The 25,090-nt window shown below is 50.4% G+C and overlaps 2 protein-coding genes across 11 annotated transcripts in view; both read right to left on the bottom strand.

Moving 5' to 3' along the window:
* Positions 1–2,236, bottom strand: part of LOC123992838 (neurobeachin-like) — a 342,421-nt gene extending 340,185 nt beyond the window's left edge. For all 8 annotated transcript variants that reach the window (XM_046294393.1, XM_046294395.1, XM_046294397.1 and 5 more), the window contains exon 1: positions 1,772–2,236. In XM_046294393.1, coding sequence (XP_046150349.1) covers positions 1,772–2,041 — 270 coding nt within the window. In that variant the 5' untranslated portion in view covers positions 2,042–2,236. The remainder of the gene's footprint in view (positions 1–1,771) is intronic.
* Positions 2,237–5,921: 3,685 nt separating this feature from the next.
* Positions 5,922–25,090, bottom strand: part of LOC123992837 (stAR-related lipid transfer protein 13-like) — a 112,200-nt gene continuing 93,031 nt past the window's right edge. For all 3 annotated transcript variants that reach the window (XM_046294390.1, XM_046294392.1, XM_046294391.1), the window contains 11 exons: positions 18,707–18,788; positions 14,133–14,196; positions 11,795–13,206; positions 11,262–11,432; positions 11,003–11,162; positions 10,686–10,884; positions 10,262–10,475; positions 9,037–9,151; positions 8,277–8,773; positions 7,897–8,073; positions 5,922–7,773 (listed from right to left, as the gene is read on the bottom strand). In XM_046294390.1, coding sequence (XP_046150346.1) covers positions 7,656–7,773; positions 7,897–8,073; positions 8,277–8,773; positions 9,037–9,151; positions 10,262–10,475; positions 10,686–10,884; positions 11,003–11,162; positions 11,262–11,432; positions 11,795–13,206; positions 14,133–14,196; positions 18,707–18,788 — 3,209 coding nt within the window. In that variant the 3' untranslated portion in view covers positions 5,922–7,655. The remainder of the gene's footprint in view (positions 7,774–7,896; positions 8,074–8,276; positions 8,774–9,036; positions 9,152–10,261; positions 10,476–10,685; positions 10,885–11,002; positions 11,163–11,261; positions 11,433–11,794; positions 13,207–14,132; positions 14,197–18,706; positions 18,789–25,090) is intronic.

Raw genomic sequence — 25,090 nt, 5'->3', positions numbered from 1 at the left:
CTACCATTAAAGTTGCCTCTTATGCTTCTACATCTGCATTGCTTGCGGTTTGGGGGTTTTGGCAGGGTTTCTGTACAGCACTTTGTGACATCGGCTGATGTAAAAAAAAAAAGGCTTTATAAATACATTTCATTGATTGATTGGTGAAGTCTGAACTAGGCATCAGCCACAGTTAGGATTTACTGTTACTACCAGCCTTCACTAGCCGATGTCCACCTAATATACACACACACACACACACACACACACACACACACACACACACACACACACACACACACACACACACACACACACACACACACACACACACACACACACACACACACACACACGTCTATGTCAAATCAATCAATGAAATGTATTTTATAAAGCCATTATAACATCAGCATATATTGAAGACTTGTTCGCCACAGAGGAATCTTCCCCATTGAAAATGATCACAATTTAGTCTCAATTTCACACGGAGCACCAAGTTCAACTCCACTAAGCTGAAGCCTGTCAACAGACAGGTCCATCTCCTGGACACATTCATATCATGTTTCCAATCTGAGCTACTGCCATCCCTGGGGTCCATATGGTCATGATAATGGGTGGTATTGTGGTGGCTGATAACATATTGTGGAAGAGCTATGCTCACCACAGAGCAAAAGGGTCAGCCTGTGGACACCACGGCATGAGTCTGCACCTGATGCAGAGGGGCTGTAGACATGTGTCAGTGTGCTGGGGATATCTGGTGTGTTTCTTGTTTCCCTGGTGATTTATTTTTACCTTTATTTAACTAGGCAAGTCAGTTAAGAACAAATTCTTATTTTCAATGACGGCCTGGGAACAGTGGGTTAACTGCCTGTTCAGGGGCAGACAGATGTGTACTTTGTCAGCTCAGGGGTTTGAACTTGCAACCTTCTGGTTACTAGTCCAACACTCTAACCACCAGAGCATGACAGAGCATACAGGTGGAATGGGTCTTGCAGCCAGACCACAGCAGCACACATCGCTGCCCTGTACCTGCTACAGACACATGCATGAACACACAGACAGACAGACATACAGACAGAGACAGACAGACACACCCCACTGGGCACAGACGTCAGTTTAACATCTAGTTTTGATTGACATTTGGTTTGTCAACTGACGTGAATTCAATGTGAAATCAACAACAAATGTCACCATGTCATTTAGGTTAAAAACTTGGGTGAAACAAAATAGGAAAAGCCCTTAGATTGATGACTTTCTGCAAATTCTATCAGTTTTCCCACCTTCATTCAACATCACTTTTATTTGGGGGGTTGAAATCACGTGGAAATAACGTTGGCTCAACCAGTTTTTGCCCAGTGCGACACCTTCTGTGGTCCCATCCACCACATCAGATCAGGGCACCATGTATCTGATCTGATGTGTTCTAAATATTGCAAATGGGTCATGTTATGTTAGCTGTCATCTTCAGATGTTGAAATGTTGTCTAACAAGCACAAACTCAAATGAGGAAACAGTCACACTCCATAAGAGTTCAGAGTAATGCCTCAATCCCTAATAAGAATGAACCCCATCTGTAATATCTAGTTACATGTTCTCTAGACTACAATATCAGACCTGTACAGAACAGAACACATGCAGCAGCAGCAGCAACCCCCGTTTTGCCAGGCATCGAGTCATCCACTGAGACCCGTACCCTTTATTATGGTGCTACAATGTAGCGCTCTGTGCATGTTGATGATGTGTTTGTTGCATGTGTAAAATGCTGTTTCTGAAATGGTTTATATTTCCTTACCAGGTTGAGCACAGTCTCCACGATATCCCTGTTGCTAACCTCCCCCACCTGGATCAATCCGATCAGAACCGCGAATTTCATCTTGATATTCCGGATGGGCACCTGCGGGTTGATTATCCCGCCCGGTAGAACCATAGAACCCGAGCCAGATACCATTATTTTCCCGGTACCAGAGCACCCTTGCTGCCCACGAGCCGGGGGGATTTCACGGTCCGAAAGAGACACAGCTCCCGGCATCTTCACCGCCGGCCTCTCACTTGTCGTGTCCATTCAACCAGATCGATATCACCTGCTTTAATCGCTGTTCAACTGCATCAATTAATTAGGATACAAAATAGAAGATTCTGGAAGAACCTGACGATAGGGAAACCCCTATATTGTTTACATCCACTCTCTCTTCCGTGCCCGAATAGGAACCGCAATCTGGTAACAATTTATTGAGTGTAGAACGAGCAGTGTCCTTCCCTGTACTCAGACGTCTTCTGGTAATCTGAACAGATTGAAGCTGAACAGCGCCGCAACCGCTGCAGGGTCTCTGGGCTATGGCTCCGTCATGTTGCCCCCTGCCTGCGGGAAGAAGCGCGTCACATGAGGTGTATGTAATCTTAGGAGAGAATACTTTAAAGGGATTCAACAAAGCTCTTTACAGTTGAATTGGTTGTGAATCAGTCCATCTTTGTGGTTGTATTGCTGTCTAAACTTAATATATCACAGCAGTAGCCAATAGAAGGGAGGAAAAGGTTACTCAAAAGCTTTTTAGTGAAAGCGCCAGTAAACACAATAGAGAAAGCACCTTATTAAAGATTGTGAAAAGCTATGCGGGTAGTTTGAATAATTATTTTTATTAAAGGTAGCCTAAATACAAGTGGCACTCTATTTATCTGTATAGTCCACTAGGCTCTGGTCAAACGTGCACTAAATAGGGTCCGGTTTGCGACTCATTTTCAAAGTTATACGAGTCATACAATGGGAGGACACGATTCTTAACATTTCTTTTTACTTCCAGACAGCTTCACCGTAGTATATAATTCATTCTATTGAACCATTACTGCACCAAATGTTGGAAAATAAAATAATACGTAATTACTGTACCTTTCCTGTTTAAATTTAAGTCATTACAATAAATCATTTGAATTAATCACCCTTATTCCTTGTGTAATTTATGCACAAAACCACAATCACACAAACAGAAAGAGAGTAAGAGAGAACACACATGCACGCACACAGACAGCATAAATGACTGCACTGTCAGAGCTAGAAACACACGCATTTCGCTACACCCGCAATAACATCTGCTAAACATGTGTATGTGATTTAATTTGAATTGACACACACACACACACACACACACACACACACACACACACACACACACACACACACACACACACACACACACACACACACACACACACACACACACACACACACACACACACACACACACACACACACACGTCAGGGTAAGGTTGTCTACTTGTCTTTTATTTAATTATGTAAATAGGACTCCTGTTGTCTCGCAGCTCATTGAACAGTCCGTAGATGTGGAAGTGACCTTGGAGAGTCTTCCTGCAGAACCACAGAAGAGCAGACAGAACAGAAATAACAGGTTTGGGGGAAGTTACTAATATTGTGTCCCTAATGTCACTCTATTTCCTATATAGTACACCTCTTTGGACCAGGACCCATAGGGCTCTGGTCAAAAGTACTGTACTATGTAGGGAATAGGGGCCCCTTGGGACGGGACCCTGGTCAAAGTAATGCACTATATAGGGACTATAGTGGCATTTGGGACACCAAATAAATCTGTAACCTTATGAATCCAGTCTGTTATATGGCCCAATCCCAAATCTACCCCTAGAACCCCTAGCACCTAGGGGTGCCAAACTTCATTCCACAGAGGGCCGAGTGTCTACGGGTTATTGATTTTTCCTTTCAATTCAGACCTAGACAACCAGGTGAGGGGAGTTCCTTACCTATTGTTGAACTTAATTAACCAATCAAGTAAAAGGGAGGAGCAAAAACCCATAGACACTTGGCCCTCCGGGGAATTAGTTTGTGTGCCCTAGAACCATACCCTATGCACTTGATTGGTGTATGCAGTATGGTGAAACATGTGCCTAGCAAATCAGAGTGCAACTTGGAGCTATTACCATATTTCTCTGCCTTTAAAATCCTCTCATATCGCCACAAGTGCACAGGGCATAGGGTCTAGGGGTCAATTTGGGATAAGCCATCTTTTGTGATCCCTCCATCATTAATCTGATCATTTCAATAAAACATATTCCATATGTATGAAAAAAAATGTACAACCCTGAGTTGAGAGATAAAGACTGAAGGTTGTAATACACAGTATGACCACCAGGGAGCAACAACATCCTGTAAATAATAAATAATCATCATCATTTGGTGGGTGCTTATATTTGTCCTATTTCACACATGCAGAAGTGTGTATTAATACACGTGAGATTTGTAAATCTTTTTATTTTATTTTTTACATATCCTAACTTCCCCTAAGACACCCTCGGAGAGTGGAGTCAAAGCCAGGGTCTGCCATTATCAACGGCGATCCTGGAGAAATTAGGGTTAAGTGCCTTGCTCAAGGGCACATAGGCAGTTTTGTCTTCCAAAAACACTGGGTGCTTTCAAAAACACTGGGTGCTATTTAAAGGAAATATTTCAAGTTTGGTATCACTCTGTTCTCTCCCTGATTCCATTCCACTATGTGCTCCCAGGCCTCGCTGGCCATTGTGTTCTTTTTTATTTATTCATTTATTTTTACTCCGTTTTCTCCCAAATTTCACGGTATCCTAATGGGAGTTACAGTCTTGTCTCATCGCTACAACTCCCGTAACACAGCCCAACCAAGAAGCCAGCCGCACCAATGTGTCAGAGGAAACACAGTGCACCTGGCAACCGTGTCAGCGTGCACTGCGCCCGGCCCACCACAGGAGTCGCTATTGCGCGATGGGACAAGGACATCCCAGCGTGCCAAACCCTCCCCTAACCCGGACGACGCTAGGACAATTGTCGCCGCCCCATGGGTCCTCCGGTCGCGGCCGGCTGCGACAGAGCCTGGACTCGAACCCAGAATCTCTAGCCTCGACGGTGCTCATCTCCAGCCAACTCTGTTCTGGGCCGTTTTCTTGACCTCATCCCAGGCGGTTTTTGCCTTTTTAATCTCTTCCTCATTCATCCTTCTCCATGTCTTCTTTAGGCGGCCTGTGACTGTGTGTGGTGTTGTGGTATTCGGGAGAGAGGTATGTAAACATGATCTGGTATATTGTTGCTGTCTGTGTCCCTGACATCACATGGGTGTTCTCTATGGTGTGGAACAGCTATGTGGGGTCAGGGATGAAAGGTCATTAGAATGCTGGGAGGCCAGTAGATTGTTACAGATGGTCTTCTTTTGGTTTGGTTAAAAGAAATTCCCTGAAGAGAAGTTGACTGAGAACAAAATCTCATTTACAGCAACAACCTGGGGAAAAGTTATAGGGGAGAGGGAGAGGAGGGGTGATGAATGAGCCAATTGAAAGCTGGGGATGATTAGGTGGCCATGATGGAAATTTTGCCAGGACACCGGGGTTAACTGTTACAATAAGTGCCATGAATCTTCAGTGACCACAGAGTCAGCACACCTGTTTAACGTCCCACCTGAAAGACGGCACCCTACACAGGGCAATGTTCCCAATCACTAACCTGGGGTATTAGGATCTGTTTACTGCTTATTTTTACCATAAGTAAGATTGACTGGCCCTCCAACACCACTTTCAGCAGCATCTGGTCTCCCATCCAGGGACCGACCAAGTATGACCCTGCTTAGCTTCAGAGGCAAGCCAGCAGTGAGATGCAGGGTGGTATAGAGTAAAGAATGCATCCCACATGGCACAAAACTAGGGCTTTGGTCAAAAGTAGTGCACTATGTAGGAAATAGGGTGCCATTTGGAATGTGAAGTAGAAAACACAACATGTGAGGTGAGGTGTTGACTAGCAGAACATACAACTCTGGAAATAAACAAACTACAAGTGGAGTGAAAAGAGAGCGACTTTCAACGAAGCAAATTCCCTTAGAGCAATTAAGTTTCTATTCTAATCCATTCTAATTGCATTTGTCTGTGTAAAAATAAACACGCAATATAAACGTTTCATAAACATTTTTTACGTTGTTTAATAAAAAATCTTGTCTCTGGAACTAAACTGAAGCTCAGTCCAGCCAGCTCTCTACAGCAGGTCTGGAGATCAAACCTGAGTCACATGGGCTCCTTCCCAAATGGCATCCTATTCCCTATATAGTGCACTACTTTTGATCAGAGCCCTATGGGGGTTCTGCTAAAAAGTGGTGCACTGTATAGGAAATAAGGTGCCATTTAGGATGCAAACATAGTTTTCAACCTTAAACACTAAGGTCATATAGAATAACATTACAGCCATTCAGACACACAGCACTGTTAAAGCCCAGTAAAACCAGCTTACAGATTAGTACCGTATGAATTACAATAACAATGATGCAATGCTGGAATCAATATATAAGTTGTAGCATTAAGCCTTTCAAATATACAGTATATACAGCTAGTATGCTTGCATGTATGTTTTCACACACACAGATATATACAGACACATGCGTGCACACACAGCATATCTATCATAAAGCATGACATTTTACATGAATAAAATAACATACAGCTTCCCAGAAGCTTTGAAGAGCTTAAATGTCCTAGACATAACTGTAATACTAAATACTAATGGACATTGGGAGCATCATTCTGTTCTCCTTTCGGTCATAATAATACAAATAATAATAATAATAGGTTAATTATAATAATTTTATAATAACATCCTAATAACATCTTAATAACATCCTGCACCTAAGGTGGTCTTCTTGTGTCGTTGTGCAGAGAGTCCAGAGAAGCTCCATACTCTCTTCGGTCTCTGTGTTCTGGCATCACATGTCAAGACAGACCAACATGAGCGTTAGCCGTGCACAGTAACAACAGATCACCTGCTGGGGTTCAACAACCGGTGGTGATTAAACATGTGGAATCGTAGAGGAAATAAATAGAAAATGACGACTGATGTTCGGCGGTCAGATGCGATAGGGCGGCCACCCCCTAGTTTTAACCATTCCTCAGCATGGTCTATTTTATTCTTTAGCGCTGCAGCTCTGCCTATTGGCTTCAGGACTCTATGAATATATACTCCTCAAGCTCCAGACATGGTTGGCAGGCCATGGAAGGCATGGATAGGTCTAGCTCCAGACATGGTTGGCAGGCCATGGAAGGCATGGATGGGTCTAGCTCCAGACATGGTTGGCAGGCCATGGAAGGCATGGATGGGTCTAGCTCCAGACATGGTTGGCAGGCCATGGAAGGCATGGATGGGTCTAGCTCCAGACATGGTTGGCAGGCCATGGAAGGCATGGATGGGTCTAGCTCCAGACATGGTTGGCAGGCCATGGAAGGCATGGATGGGTCTAGCTCCAGACATGGTTGGCAGGCCATGGAAGGCATGGATGGGTCTAGCTCCAGACATGGTTGGCAGGCCATGGAAGGCATGGATGGGTCTAGCTCCAGACATGGTTGGCAGGCCATGGAAGGCATGGATGGGTCTAGCTCCAGACATCATTCTCTAGTGTAACAGAAGTCACTGTGCTTCCTTGGTATAGCTTCCTCACTCACAAATCCTTACTGGACCAGCATCTTGACAACGTCTTAGCCAACTTCGCTACCGAAAAGTTAGCAGTTCGATAGCACATGTGGAGACATTTCAGGCTGGGGAGTGAGGTTACAAATCCAACTCCGGTAGACTCGTTCTAGGCTAAGCAAGGTTGGGTCTAGTTCCCTCCAGGTATGTGTGGGTCTAGCTCTATGGATGGAAGACTCTAATGTCAGATCTTGGTCTCTGGCCCCTCTGTGCTGATTGGTTGGAAGGAGTTGCGAATACGAGCAGCTTCAGCAGCACAGAGGTGACCAAAGGCCTTGTTGTACCACTCTGGACTCCTCCCCCTGGATCAACAACAATACATGGTCAGGTTCAAACAAAACCAACAACAACAACTACACAATCTTCTGAAAATAATTAACTATATTTATACAGTATATGCTAAGGTATGTTAGGTGTGGACTCACTTGAGGTCCACCCTGCAGATGTGAGTGAGTCTGGACTTCCCAGAGCCGCAGGGTTCTAGAAGGTAGTTGGACTCTAGAACCACGGCCCTCACCCCACCGACCCGGGGACAGTCCTCATGTTCTACAGACACACAGACCAATGCGCACGTCCCCTTGGGAAGGTCAGTCCTCCATGACCTGACAGAAAGAGACAGAAAGAGAGACAGAGTCAGCTTCATTCAGTACAGACAGGTAGAACAGACAGGGCTTTATGTTGATGTGTGCTCTACATAAACAACAAACATAGCATTTAACATGCTCTTGGGGATTCACCTTTCCTCGAAGTTGAAATGTAAAAATTCTAAATAGAAACACGCACACGCAGGCACACACACACTCACCGTAGGACCAGGAAGTCTCTGCTGGGGTGTGGGGGCATGCGGTTGAGGACATAGTGGAACACCTCAGTGTGTCTGTCCAGAGTCTCAGCTACCTTCCACTGGAGCAGGTCCACATCCCACAGGTGGCGCTCTCGCAGCACACGGTTCAACAAAACCGAGGGAGGGGCTTCCACTTCCACCGCCACACGCCACTGCCGCAAAGGGTTCCCATCACCCACCTTCTTACAATAGAGCTCAGTGTTGTCTGAGCTGGTGCAGGACACCCAGCCCTTCGCCTTCTCTCTGGCCTCCTTCAGAAGCTCCTGCAGCCTGCTCTCTACGTAGCTCTGGTACAGGTTCTGCGGTCTGGTCTCGGAGTGTGTCTGGCAGGGTCTGGCCTCTGTCTGGTAGGACGCATCGTCCTCCTCCTGCTGTCTACAGAGCTCCTCTAAGGTGGGAGCGTGAAGGTCCGCCTCCACGTACGAGTTCCTGGACTGAGTCACCATCTCGTGAGGAATCTGATTGGTCGGAGAAGAAAGATCAATCAGAGATCAGGTCGCTATGGATAAGAGTGTCTGATAAATGACAAAACATGTTTTTAAATGGTTCGACAACACATAAAAGGCTGAAGGAATAATGCTTTATATCTTACCTGTCAGCAGGTATGAGCCTTTTTAATGTTTTATAATGAGACTTATATACATTGGATTTCATAAAATGTTCTAAGGCATGTTAGCAGCATTGTTGATTATTAATGAAGTATTCTATTCAGGTCTACTACCTCAAACAGTCGGTTGCACTCTATGATCATGTGGGCGAGTCCCTGCGTCGCGGCAAGGTTCTCATTCAGGTCCTTCTGGTCGGGCCGGCCTGTTGTGTACTTCCTCTGCATGGCCCTGAGGATCATGAATAACAGTTACTTACACAGCAGAGGATCATGGGTAATGAGACAATTATGAACACAGCAGCCAGAGTTCATCAGCCGAGGTGCCAAATGAACACATTAACTTTTTCCCTCTCTCCCACTGAATACAGGTAGTTAACCTCCCTCCCATCCCGCTCTCTCCTCTCCCTCCCATCCCTCGCTCTCCTCTCCCTCCCATCCCTCTCTCTCCTCTCCTCTCCCTCCCACTCCTCTCCTCTCCTCTCCCTCCTCCCTGCCATTCTCTCCCTCTCTCTCTCTCTCCTCTCCCTCCTCCCTGCCATCCCTCTCTCTCTCCTCTCCCTCCCATCCTCTCCCTCCTCCCTCCCATCCCGCTCTCTCCTCTCCCTCCTCCCTCCCTCCCATCCTCTCCCATCCCTCTCTCCCTCTCCCCTCCCTCTACCTTCTCCCTGCCATCCTCTCCCTCTCCCTCCTATCCCTCCCCCTCCTCCCTGCCATCCTCTCTCCCATCCTCTCCCTCCCCCTCCTCCCTGCCATCCTCTCCCCTCTCCCTCCTATCCTCTCCCTCCCCCTCCTCCCTCCCATCCTCTCCCTCCCCCCGGTCATCTCCCACCTCTCCCTCCCTCCGGTCATCTCAACATCTCTCTCTGCATGCTGTCCCTTTGATCCTGTAATCCTTAAAGAATCACTCCCACCAGTTAGTTAAATGAGAGATTTCTGTTTGTACACAGCGTGATGTCATAAAACACTGTTTTAAAGAGTACCCTGGAACTCCAGAACCTTCTTAATAAAAACAGGCCAGAACCAAATAGCCAGTCTACTGTAGTTAGTTATTCCACTGTAGTTGATCCCTGAGCCAGACTCCCCCTGGTTAACATCAGTCTTCATAGAGACCTAGTTAGGAGGACATCACCACTGGCGTGTCTAAAAGGAGGGCATACTGTATATAGGATCATTATTTATGATAGAGCACAGCAAGGTGACCCAAATATAAGACCCAGTGGGTTATAGTTGTATCAGTCTATTATACACACTTCTGGAGGAACAGTCCATGGTGCCTCGTTTGGTCTTACTTTAGGGCTGATCAGGTGATGTTTGTGTGCGTGTGTGTGTGCGCGCGTACCTGGGTGAGAGGTTGTCCTTCTTCAGGATGTTGAGGTGGAACAGGGATGGGGCCAGACACACAGCGATGTTCATGGGAGTCATCTGGTTCTCCTCCACAGAGGAAGTAACATCAGACAGGAAGCAGAGCAGCATCTGGAGCACCTCCCTGTTCTCGTCTGACATCAGCATGATGGCCGTCTGCACAGCCTGCAAGCGCTGGTCCTTAGGAACATCTGGAGGGAGGACAGGGAGGAATCGATTGAGGGAGGGAGGAATAGAAGGAGGAGAGGACAGGAGAGGAGAAGAGAGGAGAGAGAGGGAATGAGAATGAGACAGAAATAGTGGTTGGAATTTCCAACCATGGGAGAGATACCGTAGTATGATTTGTCTGTCTGTGTGTGTGTGTGCATGGCGCGCGCGTGTGTGTGTGTATCAGTCCTTACACTGGTAGATGTGTAGGAAGGTCTCTCCCAGCTTGCTGGTCAGTAGAGGTTCAGGAAGGTCTCTGAAGAACTGTTTGACCATGTCTGCTACGTCGTACGCTGACTGGTCCTCGTAGCTGACATCATCAGGAGACGACTCATTCATCTGTCTTAGCGCCTGGATACGAGACTTCACACCAGACTTACGGAACAGACCCACCTACAGACGGAGTAGAGCAGAACGTTTAGACAGACAGACAGACCTGGTCTACACACTGACAGATTGACCGGTTCTACGGAGAGTGAGACTGACAGTCTACAGTCTACTGACAGTCTACCTGGTCTAGACACTGGCTCCTGAGGTATCGGAGGGCCTGCTGCAGACTGAGGGGGAGGGGCTGACCAGAGCGCTGGACGTGAACGATCAGAGGAACACCAAACACATTCTTGTCCTTGTAGTCAGGAACCTTCAACCTCTTCATGAACTTTGGAACTGACCTGACAGAGAGACAACACAGGATGAGTCCCATGTCTACTCACACACAGGAATAGGGTGCAGCCTTGACAGGCTTAGCTTGAATGATTGATAGTACTCACCAGGTCCATCCGTGTTTGTTGGACATGGAGTATTTCTCCATGATGGCAGTGAGGCGGAGGAGAGAGAACTTCTGCAGCAGGCTGAGCTGGCCTGCTGATTGGTTGGTGATCTGAAGCGAGGCCACTGAGTGGCTGAGCCGGTTGGACATCTGGAAGCTGGGCCATCGCAGACTAATGCCAGAGAGAGAGAGGACAACAGTTAGTATACGTTCCAAATTGCACCGTATTCCCTATATATTGCACTACTTTTGACCAGATCCCCAGAGGAAAGTATGCAGGGAAAAGTTGCATTATGTAGTGAATAGAGTGCAATTTGGGATGCAAGCTTGGACAATGATGTCAACTTGAAAATGTGTAAATGTATCAAACTACTGAAACTGGCCACAAATCATTCACTAGACTTCACCTCTAAAAGGCGGACGTTTTGAGTAAGTATTCAGCACTGTCAGTATGGAAATAACGACAGGATAAGGATTTCTACAAGCAGCTAAAAACTGAGATGTTAATAATAATTTGAGGACTATGATTCTTACCGGTTGGGTCTGGTTAGTGATGCTCCCACCCCTGAGTCCCTCCTCTCTCTATGTCCTGTACAGTGAGTCTCAATGAGGGACACGCCGTCTCTGACCCCGTCACTGGATGTGCTCTGTCCCTCCAGAACAGACGTCCCCTCAAAGTCCAGCGTGATCTGGCTGGAAGACTGCATACCTGCAGGCTGGATCCCCTGTCCGTCCAGGCCTGCAGAGGGCAGAATGTTCTTGGACCAGCGGTCCACTATCTGCTGCAGGCCGTTGACGTGCTGCAAGATGTCATCCAGGTGGGGGAACAGGTCTTCCTTCTCCAGGTCCAACAGGTCTCCAGTAGAGGCATAGAGGTGAGACCCAGGGACGTTGTCGTACACACTGATCCTACTGCCCCGTGGGCAGAACTGGGTGAGCGGACGGTGGTAGAACTCCCTCGGGTTATAGGTAGGGTGGGGGTTGGACTGGGGCTCCAGGGGGTTGACGTGGTCGCTGTGGCAGGGGACAGAGGCCCCCAGGATGGGGGAGAGGCTCTCTATGGACAGGGCCTTGGGGAAGGTGCCAGGCTTGTGGTCTTTGGGGATGTGGACCACCAGGTTCTCGTAGGAGCGGAACTCGTTACGCTGATTGTGTTCGGCCACGCCCCTCTTCCCCTGGGCCACGCCACCGATCCGCTGCAGGCTGGAGAACACGGCCAAGTCCTCCAGATACATGCCACTGCGCTTGGCGTCGGACCGGTCCGTCCGCTGGGAGTGGGGCTTCCTCTCCTGCAGACTGGGGGATGAGACAGTGCTGCCGCTGGAGTGGCTGCCCTCGCTGCTGGAGGGGCACTGGGGGGTTAGCCCTAGGATAGGTCCCCCAGTGGTTACCTCCGCCCCCGACCTGTCCCCATTGGTGATCTCCACGCAGCGCAGCGTCTTCAGAGCCTGTGGCTCTGTCTGCAGTACCGGAGCGCTGATCACCAGCTTCTTGCAATGCCCCCTACCCAGCGTGTCCCGGGAACGTAGGGTCTCCATGCGGTGCAGGAAGTCCTTGGCTCGGGTCCGTCCGGCACGGCCGTTTTTGGCGGGCAGGGAGCCGTAGTAGGGGAGGTGCTTGGGGAGGTGTGGTAGGGTAAGGGAGGTGGAGTCAGGTTCAGGCATCGCTGCAGAGTCATAGTAGTTCCGGTTAGAGCTGTCAGAGTCCTCTGTGCTCACAGCCTGGTGGCCACTCCCCCCACTGCTCTCACTGTGGAGAGATGAGACCTCTGGTTCGCTGAGGTCAGTTAGAACACTCTCGCTACTGGTGGTGGTCTGCAGACCCTGCCCCTCCCCCTCCCTGGGACTATGCCCCTCCCCCTTTAGTCTGGACCAGCGGCGGCTCGTACACTCAAACGTCCATCTGTCACTGATGGCAAACAGGTCCTCCTCATCAGAGTCTTCACTCTGAATACACAGGAAGACAACACAAAACCAATTATCAACACATGATCACCTAGTCAGGTAGAAATCTAAACCTGTTAACAGTTACATGAACACACTCATCCGAGTCTTCCCTCTGGACACACAGGAAGGGAGAAGACCCATAGCGCTGTCAGTACACCGTTATTAACACATGGTAACAAGATACAATCCGACTGATTGGTTGCAGTTATAAGCTGATGGGACAGCTGTATCTAGATATTTTGATTGTGAGATCTGTGAGGGTGTGACATCACAGCCTGTCTGTATCTGTATCTGCTCCAGGAAGGAGAGGCAAATGTCATTTGCGTTTTTTTCCAAACTGTAAAAAACGAAGCCAGAGGATGTGTCTGTTCAGTTATAATCACATTACAGTTCTATATTGATCACATAATCATGACGATATAACAGCACTTATCTGGTTCTACAGCCATAAATAAACCAATAGGAAACATCCTGAAGCCTAGAGGGGCTTCTCTCCACACTGAAGGAAGAGGTGATGTGTGCGTCCCAAATGGCACCCTATTCCTTATACTACACTTCTTTTGATCAGGGCACTGGTCAGAAGTAGTACCGCCTTTAGGGAATACAACAATGGACAGATCTCACATATCACAGGATCTGAGTTAGAGGGGTGGAAGGATAGAGGGGTGGAAGGATAGAGGAATGGAAGTATAGAGGGATGGAAGTATAGAGGGATGGAAGGATAGAGGAATCGAAGGATAGAGGGCTAAGAGGAGGAGTAGTTTTGTGTTGGCCAATATCTTCAGTATTTATTACCATAATACCTTAGAAAGGTATACATAATATCGTTTGACTAAAGCGGTTATACATTTATCACTGCGCAACTGAACAGGATCATAGCGGTCATAATATAGAATACTATAATAATAATTAAAACCTCGACTTACCTTTTTCTTAGGGAGGTTGACGTCTAGTTTCATAGAGGCACACTTGTTCAAGGTGTTGAGGCGCCTGGAAGAGAAACAAGCCAAATGGATGTAAACAATAACATCATCAGAGTTCATCCTTCTCTCCGAGAGAAGTCACCAGGAATAGACACAGTCAGCCAGTGTAGTTCGATCTGTTCTCCAGTCCAGGAGCTAAATGACTGTGGGGCTGACGACTGCACAGGCAGGACAGTCCAAACCTAATCATGCCTGCTAACTGTGGCTAATAGCTTAATGGGCAGATGCTCTGGCCTCTCTCTCTCTATCTTCCTGCCTGTCTGTCTGCTTCTGGCCTCTCTCTCCCTGACAGGGACCTAATTGGTGAAGACTGCTGAGGTCCTGAGGGGCTGAGGGTAGCCTGCTGTGGTAGTCATTAGTCTATTCGCCTGTGGTTCACAGAAATTCTCCAGCAACACCTAACGGACTAGTCTGTTGCTTCCTCAGCTGCACACAGACTTCTTGTTCATGCTCCCTCTTAGTCACTCTCTCCTTCTATCCAGTAGAATTCATAAACACAAAAGGAAACTAAGTTCCTGTTGATATTTTCGGGGCTAACCAGCTCCATAACTGTTAAAGTTGGTTTCAATTCAATCTCACCCACAAATTGCTAATGTAACAATGGGAATTTACAATATACCTCACAAACAGTAGGAGAGTATGGGCCTGTGGGACAGCTAGACTGACTGAGAGTAGGAGAGTAAGGGCCTGTGGGACAGCTAGACTGACTGAGAGTAGGAGAGTAAGGGCCTGTGGGACAGCTAGACTGACTGAGAGTAGCAGAGTAAGGGCCTGTGGGACAGCTAGTCTGGCTGAGAGTAAGGGAGTAGGGGCCTGTGGGACAGCTAGTCTGGCTGAGAGTAGGAGAGTAAGGGCCAGTGGGAGAGATAGCCTGGCTGAGAGTAGGGGAGTAGGGGCCTGTGGGACAGCTAGTCTGGCTGAGAGTAGGAGAGTAAGGGCCAGTGGGAGAGATAGCCTGGCTGAGAGTAGGGGAGTAGGGGCCTGTGGGACAGCTAGTCTGGCTGAGAGTAGGAGAGTAGGAGTCTGTGGGAGAGCTAGTCTGGCTGAGAGTAGGGGAGTAGGGGCATGTGGGAGAGCTAGTCTGGCTGAGAGTAGGAGAGTAGGGGCCTGTGGGAGAGCTAGCCTGGCTGAGAGTAGGGGTCTGTGGGAGAGCTAGTCTGGCTGAGAGTAGGAGAGTAAGGGTCTGTGGGAGAGCTAGACTGGCAGAATGTAGGGGAGTAGGGGTCTGTGGGACAGCTAGACTGACTGAGAGTAGGAGAGTAAGGGCCTGTGGGACAGCTAGTCTGGCTGAGAGTAGGAGAGTAAGGGCCAGTGGGAGAGATAGCCTGGCTGAGAGTAGGGGAGTAGGGGTCTGTGGGAGAGCTAGCATGGCTGAGAGTAGGGGTGTAGAAGCCTGTGGGACAGCAAGTCTGGCTGAGAGTAGGAGAGTAGGGGTCTGTGGGAGAGCTCGTCTGGCTGAGAGTAGGAGAGTAAGGGCCTGTGGGAGAGCTAGACTGGATGAGAGTAGGAGAGTAGGGGTCTGTGGGAGAGCTCGTCTGGCTGAGAGTAGGGGTCTGTGGGAGAGCTAGTCTGGCTGAGAGTAGGAGAGTAAGGGCCTGCAGGACAGCTAGCATGGCTGAGAGTAGGGGTCTGTGGGACAGCTAGTCTGGCTGAGAGTAGGGGAGTAGGAGCCTGTGGGGCAGCTAGACTGACTGAGAGTAGGGGAGTAGGGGCCTGTGGGACAGCTAGACTGACAGAGTAGAAGAGTAAGGGCCTGTGGGACAGCTAGCATGGCTGAGAGTAGGGGAGTAGGAGCCTGTGGGACAGCTAGTCTGGCTGAGAGTAGGGGAGTAGGAGCCTGTGGGACAGCTAGTCTGGCTGAGAGTAGGGGAGTAGGAGCCTGTGGGACAGCTAGTCTGGCTGAGAGTAGGGTTCTGTGGGACAGCTAGTCTGGCTGAGAGTAGGGGAGTATGGGCCTGTGGGACAGCTAGTCTGGCTGAGAGTAGGGGAGTAGGGGCCTGTGTGAGAGCTAGCATGGCTGAGAGTAGGGGAGTAGGAGCCTGTGGGACAGCTAGTCTGGCTGAGAGTTGGGGAGTAGGAGCCTGTGGGACAGCTAGTCTGGCTGAGAGTAGGGGAGTAGGAGCCTGTGGGACAGCTAGTCTGGCTGAGAGTAGGGGAGTAGGAGCCTGTGGGACAGCTAGTCTGGCTGAGAGTAGGGGAGTAGGAGCCTGTGGGACAGCTAGTCTGGCTGAGAGTAGGGTTCTGTGGGACAGCTAGTCTGGCTGAGAGTAGGGGAGTAGGGGCCTGTGGGACAGCTAGTCTGGCTGAGAGTAGGGGAGTAGGGGCCTGTGGGACAGCTAGTCTGGCTGAGAGTAGGGGGGTATGGGCCTGTGGGACAGCTAGTCTGGCTGAGAGTAGGGGAGTAGGAGCCTGTGGGACAGCTAGTCTGGCTGAGAATAGGGGTGTATGGGCCTGTGGGACAGCTAGTCTGGCTGAGAGTAGGGGAGTATGGGCCTGTGGGACAGCTAGTCTGGCTGAGAGTAGGGGAGTAGGAGCCTGTGGGACAGCTAGTCTGGCTGAGAGTAAGGGAGTAGGGGGCTGTGGGACAGCTAGTCTGGCTGAGAGTAAGGGAGTAGGGGGCTGTGGGACAGCTTGTCTGGCTGAGAGTAAGGGAGTAGGGGGCTGTGGGACAGCTTGTCTGGCTGAGAGTAAGGGAGTAGGGGGCTGTGAGACAGCTTGCTGGCTGAGAGTAGGGGCCTGTGGGACAGCTAGCTAGCTGACAGTAGGGCAGGCTGGCCTATTGTAGAGGTAAATAAGGCAGAGACAATCAGGCCAACAAGCTGCCCTGCCTAAAGCAACAACAACTACAGAAGAAAACATAACAACACATTCCTAACCAATCCCATGGAAAAAGGACAAAATAGTGCTCGATGGAAGATTTGTGGTATGATAGTGGTAATGTTTTACCACTCCAGATGCTGTCCCATGCAGGGTTCATGTGGATTCAGTGACAGTGAAAAGCCAAAGACGTGCATGTCAATTAAGGCGGGCCTCCGCACCTCTCTGATTCAGAGGGGTTGGGTTAAATGCGGAAGACACATTTCAGTTGAATGCATTCAGTTGTACAACTTACTATGTATCCACCTTTCTCTTTCCCTTTCCCAAATGTAGCAGAGTTAAACGTGGCTCGCCTCCTCCAGCTGCACTGGAGCCACCAGGATACAGTAGGGCTGGAGACCTGTGTCCCAAATGGTACCCTTTTCCCTATATAGTACACTACTTTGACAAGGGCCCATAGAGCTCTAGTTAAATGTATGGCACTATAGGGAATAGGTTGCCATTTCAGGTTAGTTCCCATGGCCCTTACAGAAGCTGTTGGAGCGTGTAGAGCCTATAGAGAGTGTTGAGGGCCCCTAACTTCTCAAGACTAAAAAGCTTTGACTATAGAGCATAATAGAGCCTGAATAACCAGGGATCAAAGACAAAACAGCAGTGGAGAGTGTGACATACTGTATCTATCTGTTCCTCTCAGCTCCATGGTCAGTGTGAAGGCAGGAAGTGTCACTCTGCTCACCACACAGTGACAGGCAGACAGCATGTTTACCAGTCTCCCCTGGCTCCAGGTGACCATAAAGAAGAGTCAGGGATGGTGCATGGGGGTGACACTCACAGGGAGACAGAGTCACAGGGAGGTGGGAGCTGGGAGGCATTGTCTCCAGGGCTAGTTTGGAATGCAGATGAGTTGCTTAAGTGTTGTTTATCGTCACAGTGTGTTAGGTTGTGAAGGCAGCCCTTCCCTCCTCCTACCTTGGTTTCATCCCCAAATAGCACCCTATTCCCTTTATAGTGCACTATTTCAACAAATTCCTATGGGCCCTGGACAAAAGTAGTGCACTATATAAGGAATAGGGTGCCATTTCAGACGCAGTCCTTCTCTCTGCTGACCGTCTCTGGGGAAAGTTTCCATAGCAATATAGGGCAACATGGGGAACTAAAGGGCTGTTTTGAACCCAATCAGAGACAGTTAATGTCTTGGCATAGCAGAGGGGAAACAATGGTGAGGTTGAGCTTGACTACTAGTCTTGCCGGACAGAAGCAGGTTAAAATGGGCACAGACATAACTATTGATTTTCTGGTCAATTAAACAATGCCTATTTCAATTTGATCTTACCATAAAATAAAAAGTTATTTCACTATATTTAAGTTAGCTGGCTAACGCATTGATCTTACTTTGCAGTATACCCCTCTGGTCTGGCAGGTTGGCTAATCTGTTGTGTTGCTGTCTTTTCCTGTGACGGCTGTTTAGTAAAGGACTCCTAGATGCGTGAGTGACGTGTGCTTGTTGTTCACAAGTGATTATCGCTCTGTCAGTTTAAGCGATGTAGATCCATTTCACGTCCCTGAGGCTCAAACACTCAGCTCTCTCTGGTGTTACCTTACTGACTGGCATACAATCTCACACATGCAACGTCAACTGAATGACACTGCAATCGGTATGGAAGCCGTCTGGGAAATCCAACCAGGTTTAATCCACTCACCTGCAGAGAGGTTCCACCAGGTCGTTGTCCAGAAAGTCATGGTCTTTCTTCACAGGAGAGATGTCGATGGGGAACTGAGAGTCTGAGGAAACAGATTCAACTCTGCTCTCAGATTAAAGATAAAAACATTTCTCCTCTGTAGTTATCTGGCTCCTTAATAGGGCAGCAAGGCTGGAAACACGTGGCACTTTTTAACTCAGGAAGTTAAACAGAAGAGCTCTGGGAAGGAAAGCACATTGTTTCCAGAGAGCTATCCAGGGGTGGGCGAGAGAGAGAGAGAGAGAAAGAGAGAGAGAGAGAGAGAGAGAGAGAGAGAGCTATCCAGGGGTGGGCGAGAGAGAGAGAGAGAGAGAGAGAGAGAGAGAGAGAGAGAGAGAGAGAGAGAGAGAGAGAGAGAGAGAGAGAGCTATCCAGGGGTGGGCGAGAGAGAGAGAGAGCGAGAGAGAGCGAGAGAGAGAGAAAGAGAAGGTAATAAAGAGAGACAGGGTTTGCCCAAATAACGGCGCTGAGACGTTGAGCAGTAGCAGCATTACGTCTGTCTCTGGGTATTGGCCTCTTGTTATGTAACACACAGCAGCGTCCCAAATGGCACCTCATTGCCCACATAGTGTACTACTTTTGACCAGGGCCCATAGTCCACTATGTAGGCAATAGGGTGCCATTTGGGACACAGGCACAGATTCACTCCAGACCCTCCATATTACATTCCACTGCATTCATGTGGTACCATTAACTGTTTTATGAAAGCAATGTAGCGTAACGTCTGTCACATAAGGAGAAACACAGATATCAGAATACACTCAGACAGGTCTGGGTGCTGGGAGCCGCAGCCGGCAGGAATTTGGAAATGGTTTCAAAATGCAGTTATTTTATACTCAATATTCACGTCTACCTCAATGCAACAGCTTCACCTGAATTGAAACACTACAGTCTTGGAAAACGTTGTTTCCTTTAGTGAGCAGGCTGTATGGAGCTGAATACAGCTGAATACAGGGGGACAACATGTGGATAGCACTTCTTTCAATACACACTAATCCAACCGCAGTAGTGGTGAGGAGAGCTGGCTGCTTCTAAACCATGATGATAAAACGTTTTCTCATGACCTCTTTGTTTTAGTGTGCTGGACATGTTTGGGTCGTAACTCTAGCCAGGAACTATCCAGACCAAAGCCCAGCAGAGTCTCTCTCTTTCTGCAGTCCCCCTGTCTCTCTATCACTTTTCTCTCTTCCCTCCCGTGAAAGGAAAGGAAATGAGGTGAGAGGACATGAGAGGAAAGGAGAAAACTTAAGAAGAGAGGACATGAGCGGAGAGCGGAGAGGACATGAGCTGAGCGGAGAGGACATGAGCTGAGCGGAGAGGACATGAGCTGAGAGGACATGAGCGGAGAGGACATGAGCGGAGAGGACATGAGAGGAGAGGACATGAGCGGAGAGGACATGAGCGGAGAGGACATGAGCTGAGCGGAGAGGACATGAGCGGAGAGGACATGAGCGGAGAGGACATGAGCGGAGAGGACATGAGCTGAGAGGACATGAGCGGAGAGGACATGAGCTGAGCGGAGAGGACATGAGCGGAGAGGACATGAGCTGAGCGGAGAGGACATGAGCTGAGCGGAGAGGACATGAGCGGAGAGGACATGAGCGGAGAGGACATGAGCGGAGAGGACATGAGCGGAGAGGAGAGGACATGAGCGGAGAGGACATGAGCGGAGAGGACATGAGCGGAGAGGAGAGGACATGAGCGGAGAGGAGCGGAGGACATGAGCTGAGAGGAGAGGACATGAGCGGAGAGGACATGAGCGGAGAGGAGGACATGAGCGGAGAGGACATGAGCGGAGAGGACATGAGCGGAGAGGACATGAGCTGGAGAGGACATGAGGACATGAGCGGAGAGGACATGAGCTGAGAGGACATGAGCTGAGAGGACATGAGCGGAGAGGAGAGGACATGAGCTGAGAGGACATGAGCGGAGAGGACATGAGCGGAGAGGAGAGGACATGAGCTGAGCGGAGAGGACATGAGCGGAGAGGACATGAGCGGAGAGGACATGAGCGGAGAGGACATGAGCGGAGAGGACATGAGCGGAGCGGAGAGGACAGCGGAGAGCATGAGCGGAGAGGACATGAGCTGAGCGGGAGAGGACATGAGCTGAGCGGAGAGGACATGAGCTGAGAGGAGAGGACATGAGCGGAGAGGGAGCTGAGGACATGAGCGGAGAGGAGAGGACATGAGCGGAGAGACATGAGAGCGGAGAGGACATGAGCGGAGAGGACAGGACGGAGAGGACGGAGCGGAGAGGACACGAGCGGAGAGGAGAGGACACGAGAGGAGAGGACACGAGAGGAGAGGACACGAGAGGAGAGGACACGAGAGGAGAGGACACGAGAGGAGAGGACACGAGAGGAGAGGACACGAGCTGAGCGGAGAGGACACGAGAGGAGAGGACACGAGAGGAGAGGACACGAGCGGAGAGGACACGAGCGGAGAGGACACGAGCGGAGAGGAGAGGACACGAGAGGATAGGACAGGAGAGGACATGAGCGGAGAGGATGATGAGAGGGAGAGGACATGAGCGGAGAGGACATGAGCGGAGAGGACATGAGCTGAGAGCGGAGAGGAGAGGACACGAGCGGAGAGGAGAGGACACTGAGAGAGGAGAGGACATGAGCGGAGAGGACATGAGCGGAGAGGACATGAGCGGAGAGGAGAGGACACGAGAGGAGAGGACAGGAGAGAGGACATGAGCGGGAGAGGACATGAGCGGAGAGGACATGAGCTGAGAGGAGAGGACATGAGCTGAGAGGAGAGGACATGAGCTGAGAGGAGAGGACATGAGCGGAGAGGACATGAGCGGAGAGGAGGGGAGAGGACATGAGCTGAGCGGAGAGGACATGAGCTGAGCGGAGAGGACATGAGCGGAGAGGACATGAGCGGAGAGGACATGAGCGGAGAGGACATGAGCTGAGCGGAGAGGACATGAGCAGAGAGGACATGAGCGGAGAGGACATGAGCGGAGAGGACATGAGCTGAGAGGAGAGGACATGAGCTGAGAGGAGAGGACATGAGCTGAGAGGAGAGGACATGAGCGGAGAGGACATGAGCGGAGAGGACATGAGCGGAGAGGACATGAGCGGAGAGGACATGAGCGGAGAGGACATGAGCGGAGAGGAGAGGACATGAGCTGAGAGGACATGAGCGGAGAGGACATGAGCTGAGAGGAGAGGACATGAGCTGAGAGGAGAGGACATGAGCTGAGAGGACATGAGCGGAGAGGACATGAGCGGAGAGGACATGAGCGGAGAGGACATGAGCGGAGAGGACATGAGCGGAGAGGACATGAGCGGAGAGGACATGAGCGGAGAGGACATGAGCGGAGCGGACATGAGCGGAGAGGACATGAGCTGAGAGGACATGAGCGGAGAGGACATGAGCGGAGAGGAGAGGACATGAGCTGAGAGGACATGAGCGGAGAGGAGAGGACATGAGCTGAGAGGAGAGGACATGAGCTGAGAGGACATGAGCGGAGAGGACATGAGCGGAGAGGACATGAGCGGAGAGGACATGAGCGGAGAGGACATGAGCGGAGAGGACATGAGCGGAGAGGAGAGGACATGAGCAGAGAGGACATGAGCGGAGAGGACATGAGCGGAGAGGAGAGGACATGAGCTGAGAGGAGAGGACATGAGCGGAGAGGACATGAGCGGAGAGGACATGAGCGGAGAGGACATGAGCGGAGAGGACATGAGCGGAGAGGACATGAGCGGAGAGGACATGAGCGGAGAGGACATGAGCTGAGAGGACATGAGCTGAGAGGACATGAGCGGAGAGGACATGAGCGGAGAGGAGAGGACATGAGCTGAGAGGACATGAGCGGAGAGGACATGAGCGGAGAGGACATGAGCGGAGAGGACATGAGCGGAGAGGACATGAGCGGAGAGGACATGAGCGGAGAGGACATGAGCGGAGAGGACATGAGCGGAGAGGACATGAGCGGAGAGGACATGAGCGGAGAGGAGAGGACACGAGCTGAGCGGAGAGGACACGAGCTGAGCGGAGAGAACACGAGCGGAGAGGACACGAGCGGAGAGGACAGGAGCGGAGAGGACGGAGAGGAGAGGACACGAGCGGAGAGGAGAGGACACGAGCGGAGAGGAGAGGACACGAGCGGAGAGGAGAGGACACGAGCGGAGAGGAGAGGACACGAGCGGAGAGGACACGAGAGGAGAGGACACGAGAGGAGAGGACACGAGCTGAGCGGAGAGAACACGAGAGGAGAGGACACGAGCGGAGAGGACACGAGCGGAGAGGAGAGGACACGAGAGGATAGGACAGGAGAGGACATGAGCGGAGAGGACATGAGCGGAGAGGACATGAGCTGAGAGGACATGAGCTGAGAGGAGAGGACATGAGCTGAGAGGAGAGGACATGAGCTGAGAGGAGAGGACATGAGCTGAGAGGAGAGGACATGAGCTGAGAGGACATGAGCGGAGAGGACACGAGCGGAGAGGACACGAGCGGAGAGGACACGAGCGGAGAGGAGAGGACACGAGAGGAGAGGACACGAGCGGAGAGGACACGAGCGGAGAGGAGAGGACACGAGAGGATAGGACAGGAGAGGACATGAGCGGAGAGGACATGAGCGGAGAGGACATGAGCGGAGAGGACATGAGCTGAGAGGAGAGGACATGAGCTGAGAGGAGAGGACATGAGCTGAGCGGAGAGGACATGAGCGGAGAGGACATGAGCTGAGAGGAGAGGACATGAGCTGAGAGGAGAGGACATGAGCGGAGAGGAGAGGACATGAGCGGAAAGGAGAGGACATGAGCGGAGAGGACATGAGCGGAAAGGACATGAGAGGAGAGGACATGAGAGGAGAGGACATGAGAGGAGAGGACATGAGAGGAGAGGACATGAGCTGAGAGGAGAGGACATGAGCTGAGAGGACATGAGAGGAGAGGACGTGAGCTGAGAGGAGAGGACGTGAGCTGAGAGGAGAGGACGTGAGCTGAGAGGAGAGGACATGAGCTGAGAGGAGAGGACATGAGCTGAGAGGAGAGGACATGAGCTGAGAGGAGAGGACATGAGCTGAGAGGAGAGGACATGAGCTGAGAGGAGAGGACATGAGCTGAGAGGAGAGGACATGAGCTGAGAGGAGAGGACATGAGCTGAGAGGAGAGGACATGAGCTGAGAGGAGAGGACATGAGCGGAGAGGACATGAGAGGAGAGGACATGAGAGGAGAGGAGAGGACATGAGCTGAGAGGAGAGGACATGAGCGGAGAGGAGAGGACATGAGCGGAGAGGAGAGGACATGAGCGGAGAGGACATGAGAGGAGAGGACATGAGCGGAGAGGACATGAGCGGAGAGGAGAGGACATGAGCGGAGAGGACATGAGAGGAGAGGACATGAGCGGACATGAGAGGAGAGGACATGAGCGGAGAGGACATGAGAGGAGAGGACATGAGCGGAGAGGACATGAGAGGAGAGGACATGAGAGGAGAGGACATGAGAGGAGAGAACATGAGCTGAGAGGACATGAGCGGAGAGGAGAGGACATGAGAGGAGAGGACATGAGAGGAGAGGACATGAGAGGAGAGAACATGAGAGGAGAGAACATGAGCTGAGAGGAGAGGACATGAGAGGAGAGGACATGAGAGGAGAGGACATGAGAGGAGAGAACATGAGAGGAGAGGACATGAGAGGAGAGAACATGAGCTGAGAGGACATGAGCGGAGAGGAGAGGACATGAGCGGAGAGGACATGAGAGGAGAGGACATGAGCGGAGAGGACATGAGCGGAGAGGACATGAGAGGAGAGGACATGAGAGGAGAGGACATGAGAGGAGAGAACATGAGAGGAGAGGACATGAGAGGAGAGAACATGAGAGGAGAGGACATGAGAGGAGAGGACATGAGAGGAGAGGACATGAGAGGAGAGGACATGAGCTGAGAGGAGAGGACATGAGAGGAGAGGACGTGAGCTGAGAGGAGAGGACATGAGCGGAGAGGAGAGGACATGAGCGGAGAGGACATGAGAGGAGAGGACATGAGAGGAGAGGACATGAGAGGAGAGGACATGAGAGGAGAGGACATGAGAGGAGAGGACATGAGAGGAGAGGACATGAGAGGAGAGGACATGAGAGGAGAGGACATGAGAGGAGAGGACATGAGAGGAGAGGACATGAGAGGAGAGGACATGAGCTGAGAGGAGAGGACGTGAGCTGAGAGGAGAGGACATGAGCTGAGAGGAGAGGACATGAGCTGAGAGGAGAGGACATGAGCTGAGAGGAGAGGACATGAGCTGAGAGGAGAGGACATGAGCTGAGAGGAGAGGACATGAGCTGAGAGGAGAGGACATGAGCTGAGAGGGAGAGAGGACATGAGCT

This window comes from Oncorhynchus gorbuscha, linkage group LG13 (genome assembly GCF_021184085.1).
Source record: "Oncorhynchus gorbuscha isolate QuinsamMale2020 ecotype Even-year linkage group LG13, OgorEven_v1.0, whole genome shotgun sequence".
NCBI lineage: Eukaryota > Metazoa > Chordata > Actinopteri > Salmoniformes > Salmonidae > Oncorhynchus > Oncorhynchus gorbuscha.
The sequence above is the reverse complement of the archived record's forward strand: the minus strand, read 5'-3'. Positions and strand labels throughout refer to the sequence as shown.